The 17,097-nt window shown below is 39.6% G+C and overlaps 1 protein-coding gene across 1 annotated transcript in view; it reads right to left on the bottom strand.

The window, feature by feature from the left end:
• SOAT1 (sterol O-acyltransferase 1) overlaps positions 1-11,051 on the bottom strand; it is a 54,458-nt gene extending 43,407 nt beyond the window's left edge. Inside the window, exons 1-2 of the mRNA XM_015811264.1 lie at positions 10,956-11,051; positions 4,340-4,480 (exon numbers count right to left, since the gene is read on the bottom strand). Of these exons, the coding sequence (XP_015666750.1) occupies positions 4,340-4,460 (121 nt within the window). The 5' untranslated portion in view covers positions 4,461-4,480; positions 10,956-11,051. The remainder of the gene's footprint in view (positions 1-4,339; positions 4,481-10,955) is intronic.
• Between the last annotated feature and the right edge of the window lie 6,046 nt (positions 11,052-17,097).

Raw genomic sequence — 17,097 nt, 5'->3', positions numbered from 1 at the left:
GGGGGGGTCAAGTTTTTGATACCCCCAGGCCAGCTGGATGGGGGGTTGGGGGTCACCACAACATGAGGAACTGTATTAAAGGGTCACGGCATTAGGAAGGTTGAGAACCACTGCTCTAATGCAACCTTAGAGACTATTCTAATTTGCACATTTTTCATTGGAATTAGGAAAGAAATATGCATTAGGCTACTATTCTGGTGCTCTCCAAATATGCTGGATCACTCTATTAAAAGCATGTTACTGTTACATTGAACAGCTCAACTTGCTTTGGTAACTGAGAAACATCCATGCCTGTGAATTATTATTCTTCTGTTACAAAGGAGTGAGAAAAACCAACTGTTTCTAATATGATCTAAAACAAAAAGAGAGAAAAGTTGTGGGTCAGGGATGCCAGAGCAGTATTTGTTATATTAAAAAGTAAAGGGGCACAACTGAGGAAAATTTAGACAGGAATCATCAGGGAAGGACCTTGCTCCATTGCAGATTATCCTTGCTGAGTCCTTGTTGTTCTCAAGAAAGAGATTTATGATCATCAGCCTTGTGTTGATAGTATGAGGTTCTCCTAGAACAGGGATAGGCAACCTTGGCTCTTTTATGACTCCTGGACTTCAACTCCCAGAATTCCTGAGCCAGCCATGCTGGCTCAGGAATTCTGGGAGTTGAAGTCCACGAGTCATAAAAGAGCCAAGGTTGCCTACCCCTGTCCTAGAACTTTAAACTTAATTACACCTGAACAATTAAATATGATAAAGAGTCAATGTTGCTCTTCAAAGAATCTCAGGTAGAAGCATCTGGAAATTATCCCTGATTAGGTGCTTGGAGAAACTAGCAGGAAAGGGGGGGGGGGAAGCTAGGCAATATTTTATTCCACGAAGCTATGTTTGGATAACCAAGCTTCCTTCCCCACACCAGATTTTGCAAAGAAGCCTAATATTGGTAGTTCCCACCAAATCAGCATAGATAAATGAAACCAAATGATTGGGGCAAATTACTTTGAACATTTAATATTGAAATTAAATTAAATATATTAATATTGAAACACTTGCACTAAGACTGAAGTAAGATAGTAGGCACAAACTGAAAATTCATTTGGAATTACAGGCTTGTTCGCTCTAAAGAAAATATAGATATGTAAGGTAGACCCATTCAGCGCTATACCCCAGTTGAGAGGAGACTACTGGTAAGCACTGTTATTCTTACTGGAAATAATGAGTTCGCTGGCAAAAGATCAGACTACTTGCCAAAGAAAAGGAAGAGAAATCACAACCTCTGTTTCCTTGGGAGAGTGCGGGGTCAAGAAATGATAGTTTCTTTTTTTTTTAATTACAATGTTCTAAACAAACACATTTTCAGAGGCACAAAATGTATTACAAAATAGACTACAAAGTCCAGCAGCTAATGAAGCCTACAATTGCAGGGCTATTGTTCAATAGAAATTCATGACCCTTCTTGAGCTTACTCTCTGCAGTGACAAGATGTGCTTTATGCTGATGTGATAAACAAAGCAGATATTATTTTGTACTGCTTATTATGTGCCTAGTGCAAAGCCACTTGTGCTTTGGTAAGTTACTGTCACTGGTGGTAGTACTCATACACTCAAAAAAGACCTTTCCTGTAAATTGTACCCTGGCCAATGCTCAAAAGGGTTTTCGGAAAGAGAATGGGAGCTCTCATTTATGACTAAATTAAGCAATCTACACACATCGTCTTTTGGTGTACTTCTACCCATTTCTGGCTGTAATTAACTGAATGCTATATAACTACATTCATATTTAATTATATGGTTGGTGTAAACTACTTTGGGAGACTGCTGTCTGAAACAGAGGATAAAATTGCATAGAAATATTGTTCTGTGATAGTAATGGCAAATGAATGAAGGCAGAATTGAAGGGGGGTAAAAAAGAAACCTGGAAAGAAAAACCAACTTTGCACTCATTTTCCCCTTACTCGGAGATATTAATCAACATGGCATTGATGTATACAATTCTTAAAAATGACCAAAGGTAGCCTCAGTTACAGAATGACTGATCTCTATCTTATAAGTCCAGGACTACAGAACCAAGACCTCTCACATGCTTTCCTCAAGGCAAATTACTCATTAGATTATGATCCAAGGTTGTTTAGAAGGTAATAAAAGTTCAAGGAAAAAATTTCTGGAAAATATCCAAGCATGACCTTGCATGTTTGAGCAATACATTAGCCCAAATCTTATCCATCCAGACTGAATACAATTCAGTTGAAGTGTGTTTGTTTTTCCTCAATTAAAAAGAAAAGCACTTTTTGAAAAACAATCACAACAATCAAAAACAGATCCCCTTTTGCCAAAAATACAAAGAAGAGCCTCCACTGATTTTGGCTCATCAAATAGGAGTAATTAAGAATGTGTAAATATTCTTTTCTCATGCCAATCACCTGGCCTATATTACTGGGAGAGGTTGTGTGGATGGATTCATGCAGTGGTTAATTCTTGCTTGAAAGTGTAGGTGATTCCACTGGTTACAAAAGAGGTATTGAGAAAATGGTTTCGCAAGAAACCATTGCTGAATCCCAAGGATCTCAACAATTTTCATCCAGTCTCCAACCTTCCCTTTTGAGAAATTAGTTGACCTACAATTCCAAGATGCTCCGGGAAGCAGATTATCTGGTACCTCTTTCAGTCAGAGATACAGTACAGTACTGAGATAGCATTGGATGTTTTATTTATTTATAAGATGTATAAGGCCGCCTAATTAAGGTATTGTGACTATAGGTGGTGTACGCATTAAAAAAAGAAAAAAAACACACAGCAATAAATACGGGTAATCCTCAATTTGCAATAGTTCATTTAGTGGCCGTTCAAAGTTACAATGGCACTGAAAAAAAGTGACTTACGGCTGTTTTTCAGTTACGACCTTTGCAGCATTCCCATAGTTATGTGAGCAAAATTCAAATGTTTGGCAGCTGGTTTATATTTATGACAGTTGCTGTGTCCCAAGATCATGTGATCACTTTTTCTAACCTTCTGTCAAGCAAAGTCAATGGGGAAACCAGATTCACTTAACAACCAGGTTACTAACTTATCAACTACAATGATTCACTTAACAACTGTGGTAAGAAAGGTCGTAAGATGGGTGAAAACTCACTTAACAAACGTCTCACTTAACAGAAATTTTGGGCTCCATTGGGATTGTAAGTAAATAATAAATACCAAATACAATATGGTGACCAAGTATTAACAAAACAGTCACAAGAGGACTCCTACTTACATGGCCTGGGGAAAGATCTAGTCTTAACAGCTTTCCTAAAGGATCATTGCTCTTATGGATGACCTCTGGCAGGCAAACTTGGGATTGAACCAGTGCATCCATCCTGGTCCTCCTTGACCCCTTTGGGGGATGGGAGTGGAGGATACTATTTGTGATGGTTCTTATCCTTTGTCTATGGATGGTTACAGTCAGTGTCGGGGGGGGGAGGAGAGGTTTACTCCTAGGTCCTTGCATTATTGAGTGCCACAGAGTTCTTCCTTCTTCTCTTTAATATCTACAGGAAACTGCTGGGGAAAGCCATTCACTGACACAGATGCAGTATCATCAATTGTACATCTCTGCCCCTGGCCATCTAAGTGACCCTGACAAGGTTCTGTCCAATGTTTAGAGGTTGCAGGGGTCTGGATGGCAAAGAGGTTTTCTCCCTTCTGGCCTCACCCAAAGCCCACTGGACTACTTCCCGTGTAAGGCAAGAACTGCGCTGCACATATTTTTTTATGCTTGAACAAAATGGATCTACGAATAGTTTCTCAGAATGTAAGTAGTGGGTTATATTTGTTCTGCATTGTTCGTTTAGTGTTCTATTTTTTTTGTAGGCTGTTCAGCCTCATGTTTGAGTTGTAAATAACAATTGGCAAACCAAAATAATGGTCATCAACCTAGTTAAAAACGTTTAGGAGCGTATAAAGTCAAATGCTGTGAGAAAGCAAAACCAGCTTTAAAGTATAATTTCTTCAACACACAAATTAAAATTTTAGTATCAGTTGGGAATTAATCAGTTGGCAGTCTGGTATCTGCCAGACATTTCAAAGTACAGCTGCCACAATCCTTTGCCATTAGTCCTGCTGGTCAAGGCTAATAGAAGGTGAGATCCAAAATATCTGGAAAGTGTAGCCGTCTACCTCAGATATAAGCCCAGGTTTGACAAGAGGTAGAATTGAGCCAACAGCTGTTGACATATGTGTAAAACTTAAAAACAGAAAAGAAATGCCTCTTCCTCTTACAAATACCTGAAAATTTAATAATTCATAGAAATACACCGTTAAACAAGTAAGAAGAAGTTGTATGTCATGCAGTTAATCAGGAAATCTTACCATTACTTGATTTAGAGAGTGGCCAGTCCTCTTCCAACCTGCTTGGTAAGCCATCTTTCTCTTCTGCAGTGCTGTATGTAGCTCGGCGATTTCTTAGAGATATATTGTCTTCTCCCACCATGGTTACAAAAAACTAAGACACTGAGAGAGGGGAGAAAGGGACAATTAGCTAATATAAAATGTATCACCTTTCTGTGACTGAGCAATTAGTTTTATTATTATATTTCAAGGCACTGAGGGATGAAACTAGTGAGATGCAAAATGAGGAGTCTGGCCCCACTTAAGACTACTTAAGGCAGGCCAGGTGCCACCAACGAATCAGAGTAAGAAAGGAACAGCAAGTGATTTCTTACAACAGATGAATGGGAAAAAGAAATTCAAATCTTGGGACATACACACAGAGAGAGCTAGATTCTTAGAACCACTAGAACACGGGTGTCAAACTCACTGCGTCACATGACGTGTCACGACATATCATGACTTTTTTCACATTGCCGGAGCTGGGGTGGGCGCAGCATCCACATGATGCAACCGGCCAACGAGCCGGCAGTTTGACACCTCTGCACTAGAAGCTTATTTACTTATTTATCAAACTTCACCTCTGGAATTTCTGCTAAAACTGAGTGCAGATGAGTGCAGTTGCATAAAATACATACAGCTCCTGATATTCCTTAACAAAGGAAAGTTCAGGGAAGCTCAAATGTCTCTATTACTTCTTTAGAATAAGTTCCTAGTCTTCATGGATTCTAGAAACATTGTCTGAGATGGAAGAAAGAAGTGTGGTCAGACAAAGAGCTATGGCTTGGCCTTGATTCAAAATATTAATATGCTCTCCTTCAAAATTACTATTTTTGTATTCATTATTTGGAATAAGTTACAGGATTTTTATTTCTGCCAATATTCTTGTTCTATCGGTCCCAAAGAATAATATTAAGTAAAGATACAGTAGAGCTTATCACTTTCTGTTCTTATGCTTAAGAAATTGTAGATTTTATCCTCCTCCGCCTTTGTTATATGGATATATAAAATAAGCACCCCTTTTCTCTTAACTGTCATTGCAGGAAGAAGTCACCAGATCCAGTTTTCAGGGAAGCCAGTTTTTATTCACCACAAATAATACAACAAAAGAGTCAATGCAAGTCTACATGAGAGTTTTATCTTTATCAACTGGATACCTATTATGCTACATTAGGCACATAGTTCTGCAGCAACATGACAATCTTTAATAAATCTATATAAACAAACACACCAATATCTTATTTTATCCATCTATCCATCAGTTGAAACAGTGGATTTGAATTGGTACAATACAGGCAGTCCTCGACTTACCATCACAATTGGGACCAGAATTTCCATTGGTAAATAAGGTGGTTATTAAGTAAGTTGTGCCCATTTTATGACTTTTTTTGCCATGGTTATTAATCAAATCACTGCATTTGTTAAGTGAACCATGCAATTGTTAAGAGCAACTGGGCTCCCCCATTGATTTTGCTTGTCAAACAATGGCGGGAAGGTTGTAAATGGTGACCACATGATCCTGAGGTGCTGCAACCATTGCAAATACATGCCAATTGCCAAGCAGTCAAATTTTTATAATGTGGATGCTGCTATGGTTGCAAGTGTGAGGACCAGTCATAAGTAACTTTTTTCAGTGTTACTGCAACTTTGAATCATTGCTAAATGACTGGTTGTAAGCAGAGGACTACCTTTGTTTTGAAAGTGTTTTTCCATCATATTTTAAAAACTTTTGTCTCAATTATTATGTCTACAGTTTTTAACAATAAAAGATAAAGACCTGCTGAAATCACCTGTTTTCATCCTTAATCAAACACACAATTGTTATTAATCCACCAAGTTACCATTTCTTTCTATAAATTTTAGCTTTGCCATCTGCTAGAGACAGAACAAGGATTCATCTCTTGGTTGTTCCTGTAGTAACAGTACAAAAGCAGCTTCCTTGGATTAAACTCCAGACAGAGCAACAGGGAACCATTCTACTTCCAATAGCTCACTGTACCATTTTATCAATAACCTTTCAGCTGGTTTTCCAAGTCTCAGAACTTAGTTCAAATGTGAACAAACTAGAATCTCAACATGTCTTTTCCATTATTTATTCTACTTTCTATCCCATATTATTATTTATAGCTATCACATTCCAAGTGATAAACTTCTCATGGCATACATTATGTGCAAAATCCAAAATTACGTTTAGCTATATCTTTTACCTGTGCCCTGCTCTCATAATAACCAGTACCTGTAGAGAATATGTACTTAAGATTCAGAAAATGGCACCTAGAAATGTTTTGAAAGCTTTTTTTCCAGAGCTCTCCAAACAAGAGGAACCCCGCCCATCAATACACTGGCCCTACCTTTGTTTTTAAAATAACATAGATGTGTGTGGTTCACATGTCAAATGTAGTTTATAGTATTAAGATTTTGACCTTCCGCAATGCCTGGATACAAATAGTTGCATCTTATTCAACAAACCATTTTTCAAACAATAGTAGGATTCTCACTGGAATAAAATGAAGGAATCATATCACTGATAGAACTTATGCAGAACTAATGCATCATTTCTGAAATTACAGTATGCTCTGCTATGAGTCTAATATATTAAAGGCCATTTAATATATTGAATATATACAGTATTTTGCAATATTTTCAGAGTATCCATAATCCTTCACTATGTAAGTCACTTGTTATTACTATTTTTATCACTGAAAATAAGAATTGATATTAGTTATAAGCTAAGCTCAAGCACACTGTTCCATTCAGTCTTAGCAGTAGCACTTAGACTGATATACTGCTTCACAGTGCTTTACAGCCCTCTCTAAGCACAGTCAGCATATTGTCCCCAATAATCTGAGTCAACTTTGAGATGGTGAAACTCGAACTCCCAAACTGCTGGCAGCCAGGAGTCAGCAAAAGTAGCCTGCAGTACTGCATTCTAATTGTCACCAGGGCTCTTTAGCTATAATACTTGTACACATGCATTTGGTTTAAAATAATAATCTGTTTTCGTCAGTGAATTAATCTAAGTATATTACCTATACTATACTAAGTATACTTCAAATGTTTCTTAACTCACATATTGCACTTTAAATATGCATTGCTCAATTTCAGCTTGTATTCAAAGCAAATAATTTTTAAACATGAAAATATACCAAACTTTATTTTCAAAACTAATCTCGTTATTCTATTTTTTAAGATATTTATGCAAGCTGAAACATCTTCTGTTTGCATACAGGTGTTAATATGCTGTGACCAACCAATCATTAGCTGTAGCATCCCCTTCAGATTTAGTAACCTCATATTTCTGCAACCCCCTTAGCCTGATCAAGCCAAGCGAGAGCTGTACTCTCCAATCCATTTGAAAGGCAACAGGCTGAGACCACTGGATGAAGATGATAATGAAAGATAAAATATTGTGCAACTAAAAAGAGGAGAAGAAAGCTACTGCATTAACCGCAAGAGAACTTATGAGATTCAGGAAGTCTCTACGTTTGATAAACAACAGAGAAGAAGAAAGTGTGGCAAAGTGCATTAGAAGGCACAGGATCATATGATCAGATTGCAAAAGGAAATGAGAACGTTGAATTTAAGTTTAGTCTACCGGAGATCATTAGTCAGTTTTCAAACTCTTAAAATGGAAGTGTTAAAAATCAGTAGTGTTCAGCAGGGCCATTTCTTTAATAGCAGAAAAAAAAGGAGGGACAGTAGTAAGAAATCATAACCAGATTGGAATTGCTTAAGAAAATATTCTCTTCAGCAAAAGCAAATTTCATTATTTTCCGCTAGAAATGGATCCAAGAAATGGGAAAGCATTTTGACTAGGTCCAGTTCTTTTCAGGGGTGCCAGTTCACCCAAATTCCCCCAGTCATCCCATTTACAGGCAGGCTGTCTCAACTAGGATTTTCTATGCTCCCCGACCCACACTTCCCTTTGTCCCACTCTTTTCAGTCCATGGTAGCTGAATTATTTTTGAGGTGCAACAGTAAATCATACCTTCTAGTTACCCTTGTCTCTATTGGTTTTCAGGAGCGTAGCCCCCTACAAAGTATAAAATGGTACTTTTAAAAGCAGCAGATTTAATATGGTATAAACTTTCTTCCACTCAAATCCACTTCAATAGACCCATTAAAAAGGATGAAAAAGAAAATCAAGTAGCTGTGAAATCAGACTATATAGTGGGCAACTGAACCAGGGCTTCACTTTAATAATTACAAACTATGTTTTATACTAACATATGATTCATTTATCTCCATCTATTCATTTATCTCCTACAAAACAGAAGAAAAACAGTTGGGAAATTTGTAGAAACGGATTCTATTTCAGCATTTATGCCATAATAAATGTATGAGACTTTTAAATATCATAGGAAGCTCAAGGCAATATAGACCAGGGCTTTTCAACCAGTGGTATGTGTACCACCTGTGGTACTTTGCCACGTGGCAGATGGTACGCGACTGCTAGCCAAGTGTAGCAGGGGAGGGGAATGAGCCGAAGCGAGCCAAGCTTGAGGGAGAGGCAGCTGCAGCTGCAGGACTGTCTGAGGAGCCGGCAGGGCTCCAGCTGATTGACACCAGCTAATTGGTGCTTCTGGAACCAGCGTGGAGGTGAACTGAAGAAAAAGGGGGGAGGAGAGGAGAGGCTATAAAAGGAGGTGGTTTGGGCAGGAAAGGAAAAAAAAGACAACAGGGAAAGAGAAGGAGAGGTCAGCCAGCAAGGAGGAAACAGGGACAGAGAAGAAGCAGCAGCTGTTCCTTGAAGAAAATGTCCCCTGGTTCGTTTTCTCCAGCCAGGAGAATGCAAACAGCACTGATGAAATGAAAAGCTATCATATCGGAAAGGAGGTGGGTTTATTTAGTTCTGGATCAGCTGGCAGCTTGATTGGGTTACCATAAGGATAGCAATGAGTCCAAAGTGTTGACTTGCGTAGGTTTAATCCCTTTAAACAAATGTAATTAATTTTACCCTCTTGAGTCTATATGGCTTTCTTTGTAGGTAAACAGGTTTAGTTTGAAAGCTAAAGCTTTTTGCAATTGTGAGCCTCTCAGTCTGGGATTGCAACATTGTGACAAGTGACACCTCTGAGGCAGCTTAAAGAAAGAAAAAACCCCCGGAGTTTATGTGTTTATTTTGTGAGCCTTTCTTGCTTTGCACTTGATTACTGTGTCTTTAAGGGTACAGGGAAGGGATGGGGTGGTACATTCGTACTACACTGTGGAAGGAGAGCTAAGAAGGGCCGACCAGCTAGTTCAGGGGTCTACAAACTTAGCAACTTTAAGAACTGTGGACTTCAACTCCGGGAATTCCTCATCCAGCCATGATGGCTGAGGAATTCTGGGAGTTGAAGTCCACAAGTCTTAAAAGTGCCAAGGTTGAAGACTCCTGAGGTAGCTGGTAGTGGTGCATATTAATAAACATGGATAAATTCATCATACAAAGGGAAAGTGATTCAGCAAAGGAACAGCCACCAAAGAAATTAAAACTGGTACTTTTTTACTTTTTTCCTACAGTTTGTAATATTTTATTAGATTATAGAATAAAATACAAAAATACAAAAGCAAATAGTAGGATACAGTGGGGAGGGAAAAGGGGGGAAAAGTGAGGGGGAGAAGAGAAAAAGAACAGACTTCTCCTGTTGCAGCAGAAGGAAGCATTAACATTGAATCTCAACTTTTTACTTTTCCATAACATTATAAACTAGCCATTTCTATAACAACAAATGAATCTAACCTAAAAGTGGTACAGTCTGGGATAAGATTGAAAAGCCCTGATATAGACAATACTCCTGACTCCTGTTTCACCCCACCCCCAACAATCCTATGAGGTAGGATAACCCGACAGTCATTTAGTTAGCTTTTAATTACAGAAGTGATTTGCCAATTTTCTTCTTAATCTAGCTAGAAAAAAACGGAATTGCTGAGTGATTTCTCTCTACCCAGATAAATCTTGCTTGGTAGGTGCAAATTTCATCCTTCTTCAATTTAATGCCATGAAGATATGATGGGCCAGTTCCATCATCCCCAGCTGGCAGAGAGAGATGGGCTGTGTAAAAATGATTATCAGACTGGCTATGCAGTAGAGACAGAGAGTGTTCTCCACTCCCCTGCACTTGCTAGGAAGGCTGAATATATGCCCTGAAATAAAGGGAGAAGCCACAAGATACTTTTCTTTCATCTTGTTCTCTTTTCATCCACGACCCCATTAGTCCAGCTCCTTCTCATCTGGATCCTTGATGGAGGGACTCCACATTGTACAACCCTCCACCAACCATGTGCACAAATCGGACATGAGGGAAGAGAACATTAGAGGATCAAGACAATCTGAAAACCCAGGGCTCCTGAGGCTATCATCCTGCCCTACGCCTTTCTCTGAGATTCAATCCCGTTGAAATTAACAGAGGAATCCCTTGTGGAGCCGAAATAGACAGGGTAAAGTTGCAAAGCTCCCTGGGGTTGGATGCCACAGGTCTCAGCCCTTAAGCACATGCGGAGGAAGCGGCCCAGCTCCCCTCGCTTCCTGTCCCCTTCGCCCCCTGCTCTTCAATGCCTTCGCCGGGTAAGAAGAGGGAAGTTCAGCAACCTCAGTCTCGCCTCTGCCATTTCTTACCTTGTGAACCGCCACCTGCCTCTACCGACTCCGCTTCGTCTCCAGCTTTGCGACTTTCACCACTACGCAGAGCCCAGCCGGCCGCCGTGCGTTTTTCTTCTCCGTTGCCTTCGTCACAGAGGGGCGGGGAAACCCACTCAAGAAAAGGACGAGTGTCGCCGCTGCCCATTGGCTATGGGCTGCAGAAAGCGGCCGGCTGCGCTAAGCTCCTGAATCCGGGTCCGGGTGTTCCTAAGCTGGAGGAGGCGGGCAAGCTAACTACCTTCGAAGGAAGCGGGTGGGCGTTGCTGTCGGGCCCCCTCTTGTGGGGAATGCTGTGGCGGAAAAGGAAGCTCTTTCCGAGCACAGGCCCAGAGGCAATCGCGACCCTGCCCCTGAGCTCCTATCCAAATGTATCCTGAGGGGAACTAATGAATTGGTGTGTGTGTGTATTTAGTAATATTATGGTGACTCACAACTTGTAGTTTGCAGCAGATTGACATGGCTAAGACATCCGTGCATTATATCATCCTTCTCTCTCTCACCCACGGAGTTTTGCTACCAGGACTTGCTTACATATTCAGAGATGTCAAATAAGATGCCCTAGAGTCAGCTTGAGGTCTGACGTCAAAGGCGCAACCAGTCTTTCCAGAGTTTAAAATTCAGGAATTCCCCAAGGGCTTTCCATCACCGAAGTTCAACCCCGCTTCTCTAACAAGACCAGGAGAGGCGAACCGGGTGTTTATGATACTTAATGGTTGTCTGAATTGCACGAAACATTGAAACAAGTTAACGCTGATCAAATTCATTCAGCCTCTAAGGTTAAAACATGATTAGTCATTTCAATATGACTATGTGAACACAGCCTATGGAGTTGACTTAACTCTGGCCAGGTTTATTGGGTCCACATGTCATTCAATGTCAGCCTAATTTGTTCAAAATGTTGGGCTAAAATAGCTCAAGATGACAATTCCTATCAGCCATAACAGTAGTTTGATTACAACTCTTAGCATCTGAGCTGGATGGGGTAATGTAGTTTAATATAACTGGAGGACATCGGAATGGTGAAGAGGGCTAAGACAGTCAAATGCTTTTATATGGCAGTAGCTTGTGACAAAGGCACAAATGCTAAACATTATTTTAAATGTATAATTGGGGTGCATTAGTTTATATGTCATCTAGTCAGATTTTGATGCCTATTACATTTTAGGTTAAGAAATCTGGTTCAAACAAATGCAATCTTATCAGCAACATCAGTCTCTGGAAAATTCTGTATTGCAATGTCCTTGAGTAATTTTTCATGTCAGTGTTTTTCACCTAAGGAATCCAAGAATGTATATCTTGACAAGAAAAATGGGTTGTTTTCATCAAGCTTTATACAAATGTGTGTTTCAAGTCAAATAATTTAAACTGTAGTTATTTACTCTTTTAACAAAATAGAAGTAGTAATGGATTCTGAAATTTCTTTCAACACTAGAAACCAGGAGATGGTGAATTCTAGTCCTGCCTTGAAAACCAGCTAGGCGTCCTTGAACCAGTCACTCCCTTGGTCCAACCTACCTCAGAGGGTTTGGTTGTGTAGAAAACATGAGAAAAAATTATTAGATACATTTGCTGCCTTATTTATAAAAAATAAATATGGCATAAAAATCTAATACATAAATAAACACCTTAATTTTAGTTCTGCTGTGGGTCACATGACCTTGAAGGAAAGTGGAGGGGCTTAAAATGGACATTCTAATTTTTCCAGCATTTGCTGAGCTACCTCTCCTTTATGCTAAGAATGCATTAGAGAATTTTTTCTTTCTGCAGTCTCCAGCCACATCCACTCCATTTATAGTCTCTCTGTCTCTCTCTCTCTCTCTCATTAACAGTTTTTTATTGAGCTAGAAGATGAATACAGAAATATATCAGAGATGACCAGTTGCGGGCTTGCGGATTCTCCGCACCCCCGTAGCTAATTTTGCCCTCCCTGGGGACTCTAAATGGGTCTAAGTCGCCCCGGAGAGGCGACGAAGAAAGAAGGGTGCTCCAGTGATTCTGGAACAGCGGTGGCCGTTCCGTTCGATTTAGGGAAAGCCTTCTAACCCTCTTAGAATTTTGAAAACAGCAAGCCAGCTAAATTAAGGAAGAAGTTGTCACACAGAGCTTGGGAGGAACTTGTAGTCATTGGCAAATGTTCTTAAATCAGGCATGGACATGCAAGGGATGGCAGATATTTGATGCCAGCAAAGCTATACAGTATAATTTTCCTACTGACTCAGATAAGGAAATGAGTGATTTGTTCCCCAAGTGATTTTTAGCCTAAATGTATAGTTGGGAAATAAATGTTCAGGAAAGGTAGGTCTATCGATAGCTGTGTTAGTAAATAAAAGTCTCTGTTCAGGAACAATGTTCTTAAGAGTTGCTACTTTTCTAACGGTTTACAAACTGGCACACAGATTGGAGCCTGTTAGGCAAGGAAAGATTTATTTTCTTGTGAAACAGTGCCACCTGATGTCATTTTTTAGAAATTTGAAAATTAATGGAGTCTTTATTTAAAAATGATACGTTATTTGGCTCTTTTTCTAGATAAGAATGCATGAGATTGCAAGTATTGTTATTAGCAGATATTATATCTATAGATGAACAATAGCTTAAAGTTAAGGTGCTGGCCTAGAAACCAGGAAATTTTGAGTTCTAATCCTGCCTTAGGCATTAGCCTGATGACTTTGAGTCACTCCCAGTTACTCTCTCTTGCCCAACCCATCTCACTGAGTGGTTGTTGTGGGGAAAAAGAAGAGGAGGAAGGATTATATATATATTTGCCACCTTGAATTACTTGTAAAGATGGGATAAAAATGTAATACATAAAATAACAATATCCATCTAGCAAATGAAAGGCAGGCATTCATGCTTTTCTTTCAAGTTGTTCACTTCATGTGAACAAAAAATATTAATATGATTTTGTATTGCAAAGACCATGGCTTATATAGCTTTCATAGTAGTTCAGATTTGTTATACCTGTTTTGCTAAGGAAGGGCACTGAAAAACAGTAATAATCTTCCATACCTCAGATGTGCTTCAGAATTCCCAAACAATATGGTAGTTTGGGCTAATGTAGGACGGGCAGTAGTGTCCACTTTCTTCCTGGTATTTAAGAAAATGCAACACAGGGAGACATAGGTGTGACCAAATTGATCATAGCAATAATGTGGGAAGGAAGGGAAATATTGGAATGTTTTCTTCTATGTTAAATTATTGTACTGGCAGTAGCCATTTTATAAAAAAGATGACTCTTGCCATTTGAAACAAACCAGCACATAATGTACCACACTTTATGTAAAGGAAGACATACATTTTAGGCATACCCATGTAAACGAAAACTTTTACCTTATGCATAGAAAAAATGTATCAGTTTTAGCTCTAAATAAAGAGACATTTGTTGAGCTATAAATAAAGAGGCATCTGCTGGATCTGTAAGATAAGGAATTTTATTTTATTTAAAATAATTTATTAATATATATAATAAACATAATAACAAGTGCTGAGTGTATTAATTTTTGATTTGGATTTCAGAACAAAAATATTCTATGCAAAATATATATATCAAATTAGAGCAGAGGTCATTCATGTTCAGATGTATCTCAGATTACTTAGAACAGAAACTCTGTGAGGTAGAGATGTTGTATTTTCCAGTATTTAACAGAATTCATTATCCATACATAATGACTGTTAATTTTTCCTTATTTAGGAACTATTGGCCAAGTAAATCACTCAGATTTATGGAAGTAATTACCTTGAAGCAAATCAACCCAATCATATCAAGAACAGAGAAATGGGCAGTTTTAACAGTAGCAAATGTACTTGAGTATGTCATTGGTTTTTTTCCATTTGGTTTTTTTGTACAGTATGCACCCAGGGGCGGGGCCAATGCGGCAGGGGCTGGTTTCTCGCTGTTTCCAGATGGCCTTATGGAGCTAAGACAATGCATAGACGGCCACCACAAAATTGTACATTGGCTCCCGGCCAGCCTGGGCCAGGGCCAAGGCAGAGGGGGCCGTTCCCTCACTGTTTCCAGGATGGCTTCGTGGGCTACATAAAACCACTTCGCAGGCCGCATCCGGCCCCCGGACCTTGTGTTTGACATGTCTGACCTATGGAATTCTTACTGCAGATAGCAATTATAGTCAACTAGGGCAATATTAGCATACCTGAGTCATTCCTGCTTAGGGTGCAGACCTGAACAACCTGTGATTCTTCAAGTTAAAATTAAACTAACTAGAATAATCAATTTGTTGCATGTGCCATAAAGGAATACCAACCTTTAGAGAATAAAGGGAACATTTTATTACAGGAGATTGCAATCCTTCATATCCCAAGCAGGGGTCGTGGCTTCTGTTATTGCAAACAGAAAGACACATTCATATCCTCCAGGAAATCTTTGTTTCCATTCATAGCAATTAAATAAAGAAGGTTAAAATAACTATCTTAATTTCCTGCTTTTATTGCCTGATAGTGATGGGAGTTCATCTTCAGTATGTCTTGAGGTCAAATTACAGAAAGTTGATTAGAATTTATTTAGATGTTTCATGAATATTACATATCTGTATGTTTATGTACACACAGCTAGGTTGTGTAAGCATCTTGCATGTGATTTCAAAGTTAGAAGTGACATAAAGGTCTCTACTGACTACTATTGCTGGATCATGGTTGTCACCCAACCACAGATATCACCATTATGACTTCTCTGTGGAATTTAGTATCTTGCAAAGTGTCTTAGTTTTCACCTTATCTTTTTCTCTGGCAAATAACTTGAAATTCTGAGAATTACAGTCCAATAATTTGGGGGCCATCATGTTAGCAAAGAAAATGTCAATGTGCGCTCTTGTGGCAGTTTTCTAAATATATAACCCTTCATCATTGCTTACAGAGAACACTAAATTATTTTATTCTTCTGTCACACATAAGGACATATAGTTCTTCAAAATTCTGCAAAAAAATCCAAACTTTGTTTCCTGAAGTGAAGGGTACATGCAAAATGCATAAACCATGTGACTGCATCTGACAAGCTGCAGATCTTGAGGGTCTTCCCAGACAGGCTATTAGATCCGGGCTGCTAAAATGCAGACAATTATCAAACTGTAGCAAAGCATTAGAATTTCTATGTCTGGTGGATTAGACTTTTGTGGTTCAGTTGCGGCAGCCCACCTCCTTAACCTTGTGAGAAAGGAAGAAGTTTAAAAATAAAACGGTCACAATTGATTAACAATAGAAGGATTAGCCAAGCCCTGCACGTAGGCACTAGATTTCAGGAGGCTTGGCTAGAAGACACACTTAACAAGACAAAAGGATGGCTGAGAGAAGTTCTAAACAATGTAACTGAGGGGGAGGGATGATGTATTCTGGCTAGGCGGATCGGACAGATTGTGCCCCCGGAAGTCCTCTCAAATGGGACCTAAGGGGAGGGGAGGGGGCGTCGCGATAGGAGTGTATATAATGTTGTGAGTTTGAATATTTTGGTGTGGTCTCTGGGTTTAGAACTTCCTGTTGAAGTCTCTCACCAGGATCCACCGCGCTTTGCAAACTGCTTTTCTATTTTCTGCAGAGTAAACTCTTTTTCTTACCAATCCAATTTTGTTGGTATTTTAATCACGTTTCCAACAAATTGGCTGCCCAAACGTGGGGCCTTGGGCATCTGTTCTTGCATCTTCGGGAGGCGAGGTCAACTGAGGAAGGCATGCCCCATTGATTTCAATGGTCCAAAGTTGCAGTCGCAGGTCGAGGAAGCAGAACGGAGCCAGGACCACGGACCAAATAGTGATTGGTAAGAACTGAGGAGAGGGGACCAGAGAATTACCAGGACAAGGACCGGGAAACTTCGTGCATGAACCTAGGTGAGTAAAACTTGGGGTAAACCAAGGAATAAAACCTAGGCGGTCAGGGGTGGTTGGGTAGCACAGTTTGAGTCTGAGATGTATGAGAGGTGTGTGTAAGACGCCCCGAGGGTCCACAGGACTGGCAAGACATACACAAGCTGTGGATGTCCCGAGGGTTTGGACTGGCAAGGCGGAGTGAGGGAACTCCTGAGTAAAAGGAGAAAGTGGCTTGGTGAAGCGAACTGTGGTCTCATTAGATTGGTAAGGACAACAAAATTGTGTGGTAAACCAACCAGGGGTAATTT

This window comes from Protobothrops mucrosquamatus, unplaced genomic scaffold (assembly GCF_001527695.2).
Source record: "Protobothrops mucrosquamatus isolate PMUCROS unplaced genomic scaffold, P.Mucros_1.0 scaffold35, whole genome shotgun sequence".
Classification (NCBI taxonomy): domain Eukaryota; kingdom Metazoa; phylum Chordata; class Lepidosauria; order Squamata; family Viperidae; genus Protobothrops; species Protobothrops mucrosquamatus.
Note: the sequence above shows the minus strand (reverse complement) of the source record. Positions and strands in the feature narration are given on the sequence as shown.